The sequence below is a fragment of the Oryx dammah genome, unplaced genomic scaffold (genome assembly GCF_014754425.2).
Source record: "Oryx dammah isolate SB20612 unplaced genomic scaffold, SCBI_Odam_1.1 HiC_scaffold_18, whole genome shotgun sequence".
Lineage (NCBI taxonomy): Eukaryota > Metazoa > Chordata > Mammalia > Artiodactyla > Bovidae > Oryx > Oryx dammah.
Window position 1 is genome coordinate 28,974,398 of NW_024070202.1, and position 17,404 is coordinate 28,991,801.

General features: G+C 37.8%; 1 protein-coding gene across 2 annotated transcripts in view; it reads right to left on the reverse strand.

Annotated features, from left to right (window-relative positions):
* Window positions 1-6,271: 6,271 nt before the first annotated feature.
* Window positions 6,272-17,404, reverse strand: part of TMEM196 (transmembrane protein 196) — a 69,422-nt gene continuing 58,289 nt past the window's right edge. For both annotated transcript variants that reach the window (XM_040260629.1, XM_040260628.1), the window contains exons 2-4: window positions 15,068-15,124; window positions 10,920-11,174; window positions 6,272-6,748 (exon numbers count right to left, since the gene is read on the reverse strand). In XM_040260629.1, coding sequence (XP_040116563.1) covers window positions 6,689-6,748; window positions 10,920-11,174; window positions 15,068-15,124 — 372 coding nt within the window. In that variant the 3' untranslated portion in view covers window positions 6,272-6,688. The remainder of the gene's footprint in view (window positions 6,749-10,919; window positions 11,175-15,067; window positions 15,125-17,404) is intronic.

The window sequence follows — 17,404 nt, forward strand, 5'->3', positions numbered from 1 at the left end:
TCACCCACCATGTTGGCTTTAGAATGATACGTGCTGATAGTGTTAGCGCTGCTTGAATAAAACTTCTCTGATATTTTTTGGTGCAGATGAGTAGGCCAAACTAGAGACTGGAAAAGAGAAAGAAAGTACAAGAAATGAACAGAACTAACATATAAAAGCAGACTTTTGTTCAGTTTCAAATTAGTTTTCTTTATAGACTACTGGTCCAATCCCCTTATGAAGCTTGGGGATGGTGGGGCAGAGCAGAAATGATCTCGCCTTGGTTTCTCACTTATAGCTAGCTCCCGGCCTGTCTCCGATGACCACATAGATTTTTCAACCTTTTTACATTTCAGGTATAGAGAACTCAAGCTTTCCCTTTATTTAACGTGAGATCCTTCCTCTGAATTCCTGTTTTCAGTTTGAGCACATGCTTGTTTACCAGGAACCTAGTTTGTTGAAGTCCTGTTTGCTGAGAGTGAAGTCAAAGCTTGACAACCAGAGAGATAGTCTCAGGGCCGAGTGCAGGAACCAGAAACTGAAATCACCACAGCACCACAGAGCAGATACTTGGATCAAAATCAGAAGCAGCAGAACAAGTCAAGGGGAGTGGTTCATATGGGGTGGACTTGTGGTTTGGATTTTAGACCTAAGTGTATGTAAGTTGCAAGATTTGGTTGAATGACTAAGATTCATGGGTATAGCCAGATATGATCTCACCTTTCAGGTGAAATATTGATGTCTTCCCACCTTTTCCTTATTTTAAATAGAATAAATACTACTAGTACGATAGAGGAATATTCACATTTATAGACAGTGGACAGTATAATAGCCCTTCAGAAATGCTGCACCACCACAGGTTTTACTCACAGATAGCAAGATGCTAACATCGCCTATTAGGACTTGAAAACTTCCCTGCAATTTGTTGCACTATAAAGGACACAGCGCCTTTCTTTCATTCTTTTCTATTTTTCTCAGATATTTATGTGAAAGTATTAATATACTTAGGACAGAAAAACGATATGTCCCAATCATAAAATCTTTGGGGATGGTGATGTGGGCAGTGGACCTCTAGCAGCCTGGAGGGAGCACTTCGAGTCTACTGAAGGGAATAAGATTCAGTGTTACCTCTTTCCTTGGCTGACTGACCATTACGGACAGAGTGAGGGACAGCATTGGCTGATCCAGCCACCCACGGAAAAACTGTGGCTCTTCTTTCCTGGGCAGTAAGCTTGGAGGGCCCAAGGGATTTCTTCCAGCCCCAGCTCCAGATGTTGTTGAAGGACGATTGAGGTCCTGTGTCTTAGTGAGTAGGTGGGGGCCAATATCCTAAGAATAAAGTAATCAACAAGAGACAATGCAAATTTGACAAGATTTAGGGTTTTTCTGTGAAGCTCCCAGAGTCTCTCTAGCAATTTTTAGTACCACAGTACATTTTGGCTGGGGGGGGTGGGGGTGGCGCAGGGTTTGCTGCACCTTGTGTGGGAACAGAAGCAGAGTCTTTGGATGTTAAGGTAGGAAAACCTTTGAAATCACTAAGTCTTCAGCTCATGAAAAGGAAAGTGAAAAATATTCCTAGTTTTAAAGATTCCTAATTAAATGAATGTGACCTACCTATAATTAGTTGATGCAGATAATTCTAAACTATTAAATAGTACAACACATTTTTTTAGATCTAGAATTTGACTTTTCACAATATATTTCTTGGGAAATACATCCCTAATAAGAGATTATGTATTCAGTAGATAATTTTCCTGGCAAAAAGTTTTAAAAAATACTTTACTAGGCATCCACATTTCCAGCAATTTCTGAATTAGTTTCCTCTGCTATGAGTAACTGACAACCTGTGATTTATGGGCTTGGAATAATTGAATTTCTTGGCTGTCAGATACTTGGAGTAAGAAATATTACATATGTTTCCAGAAAAATGATTTAAGGGAGAAAAGAGTGAAGTGATGCCAAGTTCTGAAACTGTATTTGGAAACTGTGTTCTAACCAAATGGTACTTAAGATGCTCTCTCTAAGTTTCTGAAATGTGTTTGCTAAATAATGCTTGAAAATGCAGCTCTAAATCATGCTGCTTTCCAGCTAAGTCAACGAAACCAGTGGAGAGCAACTTATTGTTCTCACCTTCTCAAGCCCAAGAAATGCAGAATTTGTCAGTGACACATGGTGAGGAACTGAGTCAATTTCTTCAAGAACAGGAGTTACACAATATCTTATTTTATCTGTCAAATATAAAATATTGACTGATTTAGTGGACTCATTGCAGGAACAGATTTTTTTTAAATGTTACATCTCTACCACAACTTCTCAACTTCACCGTGTGTTTGACTTACACTGGATTTTGGCTAGTTTCGTCCAGTCTTTGACTTTAACCAGTTCATCAACTTCAAATTTCATGGAGTGTTTACCAACCCTTGTCACATTCTATTATAATGATAATTGGCTGACAAGGGAAGAAATTTTTAGGTACTGAGGGTGAAGACCAGTTCTCTGAGTCCTTTTGACTAACTCAGTCCAATAAGAATTTCTGAGATGATGGAAATATTCTGTAACTGTAGTCCATATGTAGCTGTTCAGCACTTGGACCATGACTAGCTCAACTGAGAAACTGAATATTTGATTTTAACTAATTTATATTTAAATTTGAATACTCATGTGGAAAGGGTTGTGACTACTGTATCAGATACTACAGTAGACCTTAGAACAGTGCATTTATGACCCTGAGCAATTCAAGCCTACACTTGTGGGTAGCACTAACATTGGTTGCTTGGTGTTCCTCAGCGGTTCTAAATTAGGGGGTAATACTTCCCTAATTTGGGGCTTCCCTGGTGGCTCAGAGGGTAAAGCGTCTGCCTGCAATGTGGGAGACCCGGGTTTGATCCCTGGGTCGGGAAGACCCCCCTGGAGAAGGAAATGGCAACCCACTCCAGTATTCTTGCCTGGAGAATCCCATGGACGGAGAAGCCTGGTAGGCTACAGACCATTGGGTCACAAAGAGTGGAACACGACTGAGCGACTTCACTTTCACTTCCCTAATTTAGAGAGGTGTAAATTTGTTAGGATATTTCTTATTGTTACAACTGAAGTGTCCTCCTGGCGTTCAGTGGGTGGTGGCCCGAGATGCTTAATGGCTTGAAATGTATAATAGTCTGCACCATGAATTACTGCTGCTGCTGCTGCTAATTCGCTTCAGTCATGTCCGACTCTGTGCGACCCCATAGACGGCAGCCCACCAGGCTCCCCCGTCCCTGGGATTTTCCAGGCAAGAACACTGGAGTGGGTTGCCGTTGCCTTCTCTGACAATGAATTACTGTCCACCCCAAATGCCAGTAGGAACCAATGTGACAAATCCAAATAGGTCAGCCAAGTTCTCTAAATATTTCAGCTTAAGGATTCATTTGTGAGATCTGCAACCTCAGTGCTGCAGCTGCTGCTAAGTCGCTTCAGTCGTGTCCGACTCTGTACGACCCCATGGACAGCAGCCCACCAGGCTCCCCCGTCCCTGGGATTCTCCAGGCAAGAACACTGGAGTGGGTTGCCATTTCCTTCTCCAATGCATGAAAGTGAAAAGTGAAAGTGAAGTCACTCAGTCATGTCCGACTCTTAGTGACCCCATGGACTGCAGCCCACCAGGCTCCTCCGTCCATGGGATTTTCCAGGCAAGAGTACTGGAGTGGGGTGCCACTGCCTTCTCTGAATCTCAGTGCTATCTACAGTTAATTCTATCTCCTATGATCTGTATCTTATTTCCTCCTGCCTCCTCAAGGTTCTTTTATCATGCTAATTTTGTTCTGTATCCTCAACCACTTCCTGTCTATATTTGAACATACTTTAATCTTTACAAATTATGTCAGTACTCTTGCCTGGAAAACCCCATAGACAGAGAAGCCTAGTGGGCTGCAGTCCATGGGGTCACGAAGAGTCGGACATGACTGAGTGACTTCACTTTCACTTTTCACTTTCCTGCATTGGAGAAGGAAATGGCAACCCACTCCAGTGTTCTTGCCTGGAGAATCCCAGGGACGGGGGAGCCTGGTGGGCTGCTGTCCATGGGGTCGCACAGAGTCGGACACGACTGAAGCGACTTAGCAGCAGCTGCAGCAGGAAAAAACTAAATACCATTTCTTAATTTCATGTCCTCCAGCTGGGACTGTCTCCGCCTCATTCACAGCATCCTGTCTCCTGACAGTCTGAGAACTATACATTTATTCACCTAGCTATAGGGAGAGGAGAAGGCAATGGCACCCCACTCCAGTACTCTTGCCTGGAAAATCCCATGGACAGAGGAGCCTGGTGGGCTGCTGTCTATGGGGTCGCACAGTCAGACACGACTGAAGTGACTTAGCAGCAGCAGCAGCAGCTATAGGAAGAAGGGACTGTTTCTTGTATTGTGATGGAAAGAATGTTCACACCATATGTAAGTTTCAAAGCACACCATTTATTACACAGACAAATCAATAGAGTTATCATACCATGTTCCACTTCTAAACAACTGTATATATGTATGTGTAGGGACACACACACATATGTCAAAAATTTTTAAACAGAGTTCACTTCTTTTATGCTTATAATTACTGGACCTTTTAGTATCTAGTCTCTATGGCACACTACCATATTAGTGTCACATTTTTTTTTTCTAATTTAGTATCACATTACTTTTTCCCAAGGGTAGGCTCATACTAAAACTGTAATGTAGTCACTTAAAATATTCTAGTTCAAAGTTTTTTTAAAATTTAATTTTCAAATACTTGACAAATGTCTTCCTAACTTCCCCTACTTACCTCAAAAAGAATCACTGCAAATCCCAAATAAATGATTCTAAATAACTGAGTCCTGAAAATGTTGGGCTAAATATTAAAATAATTAAAGATCTATCTATACGTGGTTAAATACATTGTAGACTACTTGGATAACTATGATGATGGCATCTCTTCTTAACTCTATGTCAAAGCAGTCATGTGCCTGCTTTTGTCCTTTATGGGTGATTTCTTTATTATTTCAAAAGGCATTAAAACATCTTACTGATATATTATAACTCTGTACTGTGCAAACATGTCTACAAAGAAATGCCACCTAAAATGAGAGTTGGTAGTTATTCTTTCGGTACAAAACCACATCCTTGCATAAATTCAGTAGAACCGTATATACACAAATACCTGTATTATATAATTCAGATTTTCAGTGTTTAAAAATCATTCATAATTATGGCATCAAATAAACAGAAGTAAATTGCCACAAGTTATATTCTCATAAATATTTTCAAAGACCATGCTGTTTTCTCTCCAATATATAGTATCATAGGTTAATATTTTAACATTCCTTTATGAAAGTGAAGGACTGAATCTAGCTATTTAAACATAAGCCTATCTTTTAGCTTCCTTCTACAGAGATCTCTTGCAGGTTCTTTGGGTATAGGCATTCTTGAGAATGATCTGTCTGTATTTTTCCATGAAAACTGTAAAACAAAACAAAAATCCTAAATTATATTCTAACGATGCTAACTGTAACTTCATCTTTTGGGCATACATCATTTGTCCTTTTATATAATTTTAATTGGGCTATAATGTATTTGAAATATAAGTGTCATGAATAATTGCAAGTAATTCTATCTATATTTATAAACATGGAAGTATCTGAATTAAAGCTGTTATGTTTATAAATCAATAATAATTGTTCTCACATAAATACCAAAATAATAATTGCCAAATAATTAAGCAGTTTGTCTTGATACTATTCAAACTACTTCACCTCATAAATTTCAGCCACAGTGGTATTTATATAGACATAATAAAAGAAATAAAACTAAGAAAATTTAGTTGAAATTAAATGTGACTCTGTGGGCACAGAAAAGTCTAAAAAACCACTTTTCCATTTCTATGGGAATAGAATCTTGATGATACTCCCACAGCATCACAATTTCTTTTCTACTACATATTTACATTCATGAATGTTATAAATATGTGCTATATATATTTTCTATATTTACAAATATACACACAAACATACTTTATTCTTAGGCTCATTCACAACCAGGCATGTCAATCTGCACAGTATAATCAAAAGATACTTCTTTTCCTTAAGTGATATTCATTTATAACTCTGCTCTTTTGTGCAAAAATATCATACAGATTAATATTCTCTCTCTCTAAAAAAACCCTCTTTTTTATGTTTTATGTTTTGTTAATTTACAAGAAAATTATGAAACATATTTCATTCACAAATTGAAAATAATTACAATGTTTTTACAACAAGGCATTGCTGAGGTTTTAAATTGTGGCATTCTTTGAAGCCATCGTCTTTCAGAACAAAGACATTGGTAAGTTATTGTTATTTCTTGATATTTGCACTTTTTAATTACTTATATGAAATATGTCATTACAAGTCTAACATTCATGCTATTCAAACAGTGTTTGTGTAGAATATGAATCTTTCTATTTTATCTATTTCTTTTTCCTGGAAAGTCTTTTATAGAATGGTCTGGAAAGTTGATTGAAATTACTGTATTAGAATATTTCTGGAAAGTTTTTCACCAGTAAGAAAAAAAAAAAAAAAGCTGAAGAAATAAAGTGAGGCAAAATTGAAGAAGAATTTCAGCAAGTACTCAGGAGAGATAACAGCAAATGCGAGAGCTATTTTAACTTATCTCCTAGTCCTTTGGTATTTCTTTGCCTCATGAAAAATGTTCAGTTCTTTAAAATATTGATTATACTCTTCCATTAAATATCAGCTGTGGTCCTCCATTGCTCATGTTGTCTGTCATTTCCTGTTAGGAAAATAAAATTAATTAAAATTCACTTTCGAAATAAGACATTAATTCGGTTACTTTGTTTACAAAACAGAAATTTCAAGCCATTGAAAAACTTTCTGAGTTTGGGGGAAGGACCAGGATTAATATTGCTGATTCTGAGAAAATGAAATTTCAAGCCATCTTGGAACCCATGAAAATGCTGAAGTGACAGTCTCTTAGACCAAAATCTTCTACCCACAAGAGTACACTCTCTCCTCAGTCTCCTCAGTTTCCCCTATCATTCCTCATCTCTGTTTTGGAAAGACCTCGCCTAGAAAAAAGATGCTTAAATACCCAAGTTTTTCCAATGTATAGGTTTGTCTGTTGAGCATATCAACAAAATGGCAACAGATGCTAGGGGTTACCTCTACTGTGTAGAAAACTCTGGGGCCTTTTCTGAAGAACTGGAAAAGGCAACAAAGGGACTGTCTGTCTGTAACTGAGCAACACTAATAATTCACAGTGGGACGTACTGCTTTTCACGGCATTGTCACTCATACACTAAGAAAACAAACTGTAAAAGCTCTTAACGTGTTTTTTTAAGAGATCAATTACTCAATAGTTAAAAAGGAAAGCTACATGAGAAGGCAACAGGAGTTTTAGTAAAAACGATGAACTTACTCAAGTTTCATTTGTAATTTTAGAAAATATGTTAATTTAAGGAAAATTCAGATGCTTTGAATTCATATGTTTTGTTGAACATTAAACTCTTCCCTATACAATGAAAGGTAATAAGGAGATGTGAGGCCCATTCACACTTATAATGGTTATTGGATCATATTATAAATAGTATTTAGGCAGAACTATCTAAAAATAGATGAAAATATCATTCCATGCTTGAACAAGCCTATTTGCAAAAGTGCTGTAACAAAGACTCTAGTAGAAAGAGGTTTTCTCAATGATCTCAAGCCTATCAGGTATGTCTAATGTCTGTGTCTGGGTAAAAAAAGAAAGTAATGTGTTTGCTTTTGTAAACTTTAGAAATTCTTCCAAATCTTTATTTCAAAAATGAAAAGATATCTATGCCTCATTTTTATTCTCTTTTTGAAAATTCAGTACAGGAGAGAGAAAGTAAAATAAAGATGTTGACTTCTTGTCTTTCGTGGTTCTGGAAGTAGCTTAGGAGAGTCAGGGAGGGACTGGAAGGTAGGAATGGGTTTGGTTTTGGAACTATGCTTTTAGAAACTTCGGTGTCTTTTAGAACATCAGGTAGAGTGTCATCCAAAAAAAATTCTGAGAAAGAGGACAATATGCAAAGAAGACCCTTCCTCTTCTCACATCAAGACCCATCCCCGTGCAAAGTGCCTGGCCCCCTTACAGGCCATAGGGGTTGTCTTATAAGTGGGTATCCCTGATTAAGTGCTGAGGAATTGCCTGAAGCCTAAAAACTTAAACCAGTTTAGGGTTAAGTCTCTGATAGAAAGTGAAGTTCTTTTGGAGCCAACAATCTGCCTTTATGTCTGGCAGTGGTTCAGTCTCACTGAGAGGCCGGCTTTTGCTAGAGAGATGCCACAGAATTAGGTCTACAAAAACACTAAGGTTACTGGGATGAGGTTTAGTTTCTTGATGAGATACCTGATTTGAAGTTCATTTTAGAACTCACTGTTGGTGGCAAGAAAAATGGAACTGTCTCTCCAAAATGATCTTTAACAAAATCTACTCATCCACCTGTAGCTCTTCCTTTTAGTAGGACAAAAACTGTTTTCTAAGGAATTTATAGAAGTAGGATTCCTAGATGCCTTTTCCTCTCCTAAAATAGGTTTGCATTCAAAAAGTGTCTTAAAAATAATAAAAACTTAATCTAAGGTATAATCATTTATTGCAAGATTAAGAAAAAACATCAGTTTTAAAAAATCTTATGGAAAGAATTTTCTTAATTAAATTCACCCTAATATGGACACAGTGAAATCACTGATAGGAAAAACAGTTAAAATTGGTTTTTAAATGGATGAGTATCTTCAGTTTATTTGCAAATAGGCATGTCCACTTTGGCAAAAGATTATATTTTAAATCTGGCAGGATTAAATGACTGTTGGCAAATGGATATACTTTCTGCAGTTGGGCCACATTATCTGTGTAACTTCTTATATTTCTTATTATGGTATTTAACCAAAGCAAGAATGGTAACTATTTTAAGAAATCTGAAATATATGAAATAAATATGAACTATCTCATACCAAGGAAGTTCACAGAAAGAAAGCTTCTACACATAAGGTTAACTGTGTTAGTGTCAAACTTAGGTTATCTACCCATGCGGCTTTGGCATGAGAGCGATACAAAGTTTGCCTTTATCAGACACATCTATTATTAAAAGCAAAACTCTAGTTCTGTGAACGATGATACGGAGTCAGTCATGTTGTGGCAGAGAATAAAGGAGTCATGAATCATCCAAGCAGAAATGTGTTTGGATGCTTACAGGCAGGCTGAATATTTTAAATACTCAGCCGACTTGCACGTTGCAAGACTCTGCCGTGTTGGTTTATGTCAGGCCCTCAAAGCAGCTCTCACAGCAGCAGTACTTTGAGGAGCAATATCACAGCATCAGTCCAGACTGATCTGCTGGCATCACGGCTCCCTTGAAGAGGCAGTGCTTCCTGCAGTGACATTACAACACGGTAACTCCCTAGAAATCAGCGTACCTTGTAGGTAACTCTGGTGTCGGGGGCACCACCGGGCAGCTGGGCAAGTCGGTTATTTCAATAGCCCTCAATCTCTAATGTAAATATAACAGTCATACAATAAATATTGCACAAACATACATACAAAAACCTAAATCACACTAGTATAAAAATAGACACACAAAAGAACCATTATCCAAATATATAATGATAACCTCTTTTTAACAATCCATTAAATTACCAGTCCTGCTATTTGTACTATGAACTCTTTTTGACGGACACGTGTAGATCTGTTGAAAACTGCCTTCTTGGAACATTTCAAGAGCATCTATCCTCCTTATTTGAGTGTATAGATTGTATATGAAAGGGAAACACATAAACTACACAGAGCATTTTTTTCCTCTAAAATCACACTATAACTGTACAGTGTGTAATATACAAGCAGTAGTAGTATGCAAGCAGTTGTATACTACTTGTAACTCTTGCTACTCTTCCTTCTATTCTGTTGTTATGCAGTTTTATTTCCATGATATCAAGTAAAATATGATGTGGCCATTAGCTTAGTGAGTTTATTTTACAGTTGTTCTATCCTTTCCTTAACAGATCCTGTAAGCAGGAACTGAATTGAGAAATATGGGCAAAACGTAGAAGCAATATAGCGTGTGTGCATACTCAGTCGTGTCGGACTCTGTGACCTCATGGGCTGTAGCCCACCAGGCTCCTTTTTCCATGGGATTTCCCAGGCAAGAATACTGGAGTGGCTTGTCATTTCCTTCTCCAGGGGATCTCCCTGACTCAGGGATCAAACCTGTGTCTCTTGCATTGGCAGGTGGGTTCTTTACCACTGGACCCCCTGGGAAGCCTCAGAAGAAACACAGACAGCTCATTGTATCATTTGTCCTTTGATGCAATAATTATAACTTCTTGTTTGAATGAGTTTCATGAAACAGTTATGTGGGGGATACAACAGTTATGAAACAGTTATTTAAATGTTCATATACAGGCAAAGCTACCCAAATATGCATGAAATTTAGATGAGAATTAAATGAAGCTTTATGTGTGTTATAATATCTGCACTGATAGGCAGGGCTTTTTGTTGCCTTATTACAAGATCCCTTTATGCTTGCAAACCTAATTTACATAATCAAATGCATCTACTTACAGGCACAAGGGGTAAGTTAGAAAGGAAAACTCACTGGATTTCTAAATCTGGCATTATTCAGAGTGTTTTTAGTTTATGTTTTTCCTCAGTACAATACATAAAAATCCATATCTATAAGACATTCAATACTTTATGAGTTCTATTTTAGGAGCTTGTTTTTACCTACAGGCTACAAAATTATGTTGAAAACAGGTGTACCCAGAATTACAGGGAAAAAATAATAAACTCCTATTCTTAATCCAACAGGGCCAAACTTTTACAAAATCCAATACCTCAAGTTCTCATCTAAAGCTGCAAGTTGATCACCTAGATGTGACTGCAGTCTTCATCACGTGCTAGCAGTGAGAGGAAAAAGTACAAAACTCACTTTCTCAGCCATTTCATGAGAGTGATGCAGAGAATGCTCCCTTTCTGAGAACATCCTCCTCTGTTCATAGCTGGCTAGTCGACATGTGAGCCACGAAGAGAGGGTGCAGCCTCCGATCCCAATGCATGCGAGAGACATGGAGGCGAGATGCAGGGGGTAGAGGGAAGAGGTCTTCTTTGTCACTGCCCGGAGGAACTGAAAATTCAGGATGCCCCCAATGAGCCCGCAGATGCAGCAGGCAGAAAAGAGGATCATCTGGTGAGAAAAAGAGGGGCCGGGGGGGTTAAAGTGGAGGAGGTGAAGCTGATGAGCACACACTGCACATCAGGGATGGCTGAGCTACGATGAAGAGAAGGCGCTCTCGGTGCTTCTTGGAGCACAGAGGCCCTCTTTTTGCCCGGCTTCGCTGCACTCTGACTCAGTGGAGAGGGCCTGCCCTGCAGTGTCTCAGGAATTCATAGCCAACTATATAAAGGCCAGGGATACAGCTTATGAAAATTCTGAAGTAAGTAAAGTTTATCTGATAGTAGATTACGATTTAAATAATATTTGATATCTATAGTGTGCTGCTATGCCAGGAATGTGAATAGGTAGAATCTCAATTAACCTACCCACTAATCCTGAGAGGTAACGTACATTTGGAAAACGAATGGTAAGAAGTTAACACTGTAGTTCAGGGACTGAAAATCCAGATTTTCAGACTCAAAATCCAAACATCTTCTCACTGAATTGTTATTAGTTACACTTAGCTTCAAAAACTTGGTACTCCTCTAACTGTGTGAGCTTAGGGAAGTTAGTTAACTCCTTTTTTTTTTCATTTATAACAATTTGATTGGTTTAGTATCTGTTTTCTCAACAGGCAAATTAGGGAGCTCCCCCTCTGAACTGGCTCTTTATTTTTCAAATCTTGTTACTCTGTGACACCACCCAGAATATATAACAAAATGCTGTTTGGTGGATTGCTATGGAGAAATGCAGGATGTGGCTTTGCTTTTGATCTACTCTTGGTTTGCTCTGGGTCTCTATTAATAGAGCTTGGGGGATTTTATTCAACTTAAATATCGCAGGATCCCTGGCAGAGTCAAGCACAATGCCTTCTGTGTAGTAAATGTTCTGTGCATATTTAAAATTTAATTTAATATTAAATTTAATTGAATATTTTAATAGCTTTAATGGCTTTATTATGTAATTTTTATCTGGGTTCAATTCTCCTATGGGCTTTCATGATACTTTTCAGTGTGATGCTAATTTAACAACCAACCTTATTTCCATCTTTCCCTGGAATACAGTCTCTATTCTGGTCACCTCCCTGGTCCCTCAATACAGCTTGTTCATTCCTGCCTCAGTGATATTTTCATTTCCTGGAAACTGTTTTGCTTCTTGCTTGGCTCCTTAAATGGAAGACTAACTCTTACTTCCTCAGAAAACATTCCTGGACGTCTCCTCTGGCATAAGTCCACAGGGCAAACAGCTATATAACTTTAGTGTTTAATTTTAGATCATTATATATTATTTTCTGTCGATAGTTGAATTGAGCAGTTACTGAGCACCTAGCATCTATTAGGCCATGAGTGAGGCAGCAGGTGTCATTACAAGAAAGAACAGCTCATAGTTGTTCCTCTTGAGTACACTGCCCTCCAGTCTAAGAGAAGATCCAACATTACAACATGGTATGACAAATATTAAGAAAGAGGGATGAAAGGCTGCCCTTGGAGCAGGGAGGAGGGGAATTCAGCCCAGTCGGGGGTTTCAGACAAAGCTTCCTTGACAACTTATCATCTCGGCTAAGGGCATGTAGTTCCCAGCAAAGGGTAAGACCGTGGATGTGTGATACAGGATGATGGGCAGAAAGAACTACTAGTTTGTTTTGTTTCTCTAACTTAATTCAGCGTTTCTCTTTGTGTCAGTCTTATAGTACTTATCACCAAAACTGAAAACCTAGTGATGGATGAGTATAATCTTTTAATAATTGATTAAACATAACACTAAATGTCAATTACCAAATAAACAAATCATCCCCAGTGGGAAATTGTAGCTCTCAATTTCAAATAGAATCAATCAGTTCTATTTCCTTTTAAAGTATATTCAAATGGCATGCTGTTACCTGGGAATATATTTTGGTGTTTACTCATTCTCAGAAAATATGGAAAGATATTACATTCTAGCCTTTTAATAATTACTGTTAATTAATAAAACAAACAACAAACATAAAGGATTATTACAGGAAAACTATCTCTCCTATGTTATTGACATTAATTCCTTAAGGACATGATACTTCATTAACAAATACAGATAAAACATTTTTACTCAAGAATTAAAATGTTAAAATCTGTACCAAGTTTTTAACCATATACTATTTTCAATCTTACCAGACTAGAGATATGTGGAGTGAAGAAATTCTCACATAATTTGATTAAAGTGTAGGGAATCTTTGACAGTTAATGTCTTCTATGGAAACCCCAGATGGTACAGGAAGATAAAGTAGATGGTAATTTCTAAAAAACTCAGATCTTATAATTTTTTTTATAACAGAATTAGAAAAACAGAAGATCTGTTAAAAAAAAACCAAACACCTGTTTTTCAAAAAATAAACAAACAAAATAAAACAACTTCCTTTTTCTTCTACTATGAATTGAGCACTTGTCCCTCCAGAATTTACTAGGCTGAAGCCCAATCCCTAGTATTAAACAGTATTTGGAGGCAGGACCTTTGGGAGATAATTAAGTCAAGACAGTGGAGCTTCAGGAACCAGGTCTATGTTTTACTAGGAGATTCTAGAGAGCTCTATTCCGGGAAAACACAGCCAGAAATGTGTAGCCCAGAAGAGAGTCTTATTAGAACCCAGCTCTGCTGGCACGTTTACCTGAGACTCCCAGCCTCCAGAACTGCGAGAAATGAATCTCTGTTCTTTGTGAGCCTCCCAATCCATGGTGCTTTGTCAGAGTAGGCCAGGCTGACCCACATGTCTCTCCCCCTGACTCCCCACCCCCACTGCTTTAAAGGGCTTCCCTTTCCTTCCCCCCTGCTTTCTTTCCATCTTTCTTTTGTCCCTTCTCTCCTTCCTTCCTTTCTTTCATTTTGTTTTATCCATGTTCCAAGTAATTGTTAGTATATAGCCATGGAGAGACTTGATAGAGAAAAAGTGTAGAAAGTAAGAAAACCATGGGAAAGAGTGATGGGGGAATCACAAATGCAAATTACAAGCCTCCAAAAAATGTCTATCTAAACATTTCCTTAAAATAATTTTTTAAAATCACACCTCACATTTCTGAGGCAATGGGGGCTTCATCCTTTTTGTTGCAATAGGTACCCTTACTAAGAGAACTATGATTAGAAAAAGGAGTTAAATAAAGGACTGCATAGTCCCCCTTCCCTGGCCTTCTCCTTTTTTTAGTCTCAAAGACCACTTTCTAGGGTCCATGTACAATATTAATGTTGCCAACTTATAAAGGCCTATGTTATTTCCTATTGTCCTCAATAAAATAAACATGACTTTTTTTCTACTTTCTAATTCTCAAAAAAATGTCATGAAAGACAGGGGGGTCCATACTGCAGCGTGCTGTAATCCTTCTCTAGTCTACATCAGAGTTAACTGGGAGCACCCCTCAAGACACAAGACAGTACCATAAAACTTCTGAGAATGCTGACATTTGCATTCATAGTCATAAGATAAAATTAAATTTAAAAAATCTTTGGGAATTAACTGCAACTATAACAACACAGCTGTTTTGCTGCTTTGCACAATGAACTTCACAGTCAAAGCCAGCAATCTTTAGGCTCACTTCCATATCTGAACAGTTAAATTTCCCATGAATTCAAGCCCTGTCTTTTTTAGCTCGATGAAGGATTCCTGTGTCTGGAAGTCTACAAATGAAAAGTGGAGACTTCCATCCACAGCAGTCATTAAGGGTTGCAGATTCATGTATTTAAAGAGTATATCAAAGCTTTTCTTTCTCTTTTGTCACAGTCTGTAATAATCTTGATGGTTTTCTTTGAAAAGAAAAAAAGTCAGAATTTATTTGTCAGTCTTCTTTTTATCTTAAGTGAGTAACATTCAGGATATGAAAGTTGGCTAGTCATTATTTCCCTTTCTGAGTTCTTACATTTCAAACAGTTCAGTGCATAATACAAACATGGCCAAAACTTACGACAAGTCCAGATTTTTTTTTGGCGCACAATATTCCACATATGCCACAAAGAAGAAACTGCAAAGGAAAAGAAGAACAATTATTTCGCATCCCAAGATAAGAGGACTTCCAGTTTTCAGATTATAGTTCACTCATTCACTTGTTTCAAGGAAGCTTGAAAATCTTACATTCCCATCAAAAGCTGAAAAGAAAAATACCTCATTCTAGAATAGTAATGGATAAAAACGCAAACGCTAATGGAAGCTTTGTGCAAAGTTGATATAGGTGATTGTGGAATTTAAGAGAAACCAGAATCTGCTTTACCCCTGGGCAAAATGATGAAGTAGGTGAGTTTAGAGTTTCGTTCCTCCTGTCTGCTTTCACTGTCTTCTTATCCCTTTCTGTTTTCTCAGGGAAAAGGTGAGATGGTACATTCATTCATACTAAGTTATGAGAAATCAGTGGGCTCTGCTATAGGAAGCGAATGTATCGCACATAAAAGGACAAGGCCCCGGACAGGAGATATTTTTCTATAGACATATTCTTTGTACATCTTAAACTATGTCCAGTAAAATAGCTACCTCCTCATTCTAACAGAAATACTGTCCTTGTGGATATGTCAGAAGAACACAGGGAATGAAGCTGTCAGTGGGATGTAATTTCTTGTAAATAAGCACATTGATGACATAATTGCTTTGCAAAAGCAGCTGCATCAAATAGTCTACCAGTGACACACTAGTATACATTTGGGTTATCAGAAAGTGGTAAACTGCCTAGTTTGTAGAGAAACGTTTAGGGCCATTTGTGCATACTTTTGCTGGAAGTAAACCATAGAAGTAAAACAATACATTCATTAATAAATAATAAGGGCTTTCAGATTAGCAAAGGAAACCATTAATATGGTTACACTTGTCTTCATTTGATTTTTCTTTTAAATGTTATTATTTCAAGTCAGAACTAATAATATAAGTGGTTTTAACTGAGTTTAAACTGTTAAACTCTGAACATATTTTAAAATATACACATCAAAATACTCTAAGGATTATCTGAAGTATGCAATATGTTAAACACCAACAAAATTTGATGAAAAATAGGTAAGAGAAATTTACCTTTGCAGAGAAATTTCCATGCAAGAGAACAAAATGATTATAAAGCAGGCAAAGATGCAGCAAAATAGTTAGACCAGGTAACACAAGGATATATAAGAATTTGGTATATAACTAAACGCAGCAGCAAAGTCACAGACCAAAATAGAAAATACAAACACTAAAATTATAATTTTGATAGTAAAAGACACTTTATTCTGTGCCTTTGCTCTCAAAGGCACAAAATAAACTGGGATTATATTCAGAAAGCATATAATAGGCAAAAGGTCATCATACTATATAAATAAAGCTAATAAAATAATTTTAATTCCATTAAACCATGAACCGAAAGAAACTCACAACTTTATAAACATTGCATACTTGTAGAATTTTCAGAAGCCTTATAAAGCAAATTCTGAGTAACAATTTCTGACCTCCTCTACATCCTAGGTCTTGATGATCTTGTCCTCACATGGACCCTTTCTTACTGATCTCATCTCTGACCTTCAAAGGTTATGCTCAAGTCATTCCAGTTTGGACCAATTCTGTTCCTCTCAGTGGTTCCAAGCTTCAAATCAGAGCTTCAGATGTCTTACGTCTGCTCCCCTGACTAACCCATTATTACCCTGAAAGTCCATCAAGGAGAACTCATTCTTGAAATAATTTGAAAGCAGTGCAGTTTTTTGTTCCTTTGATCTTTTTGAAATCTATAAACATTGCCATGATTTATCCACAGCAAAGCCCAAGGGGACCTCGGGACCCTAAGCAGAGCTCAACCTAACTCTCCATTCACTGGGTTGGGACAATGTAAGTGCAATAAAATTGCTTCTTCCTAGTGTACCTTTAAGAAACTGAAGATCAAATTTGGGAGGGAGAAGATAGAGAAGGAAGGGAATCCAACAACGTTTCTCCACTCTCTTGCAGGCCTGCAGTGTAAATACTGCTGGTAGAGAATCCAAAATCCACTCTCCTTAGAGGAAACTGTAACCTGAGCTGAAACTCCAGTACTTTGGCCACCTCATGCGAAGAGTTGACTCATTGGAAAAGAGTCTGATGCTGGGAGGGATTGGGGGCAGGAGGAGAAAGGGACGACAGAGGATGAGATGGCTGGATGGCATCACTGACTCGATGGACGTGAGTCTGAGTGAACTCCGGGAGCTGGTGATGGACAGGGAGGCCTGGCGTGCTGCGATTCATGGGGTTGCAAAGAGCTGGACATGACTGAGCGACTGAACTGAACTGAATGGGAAGGAAAACAGACCATGCAATCCTG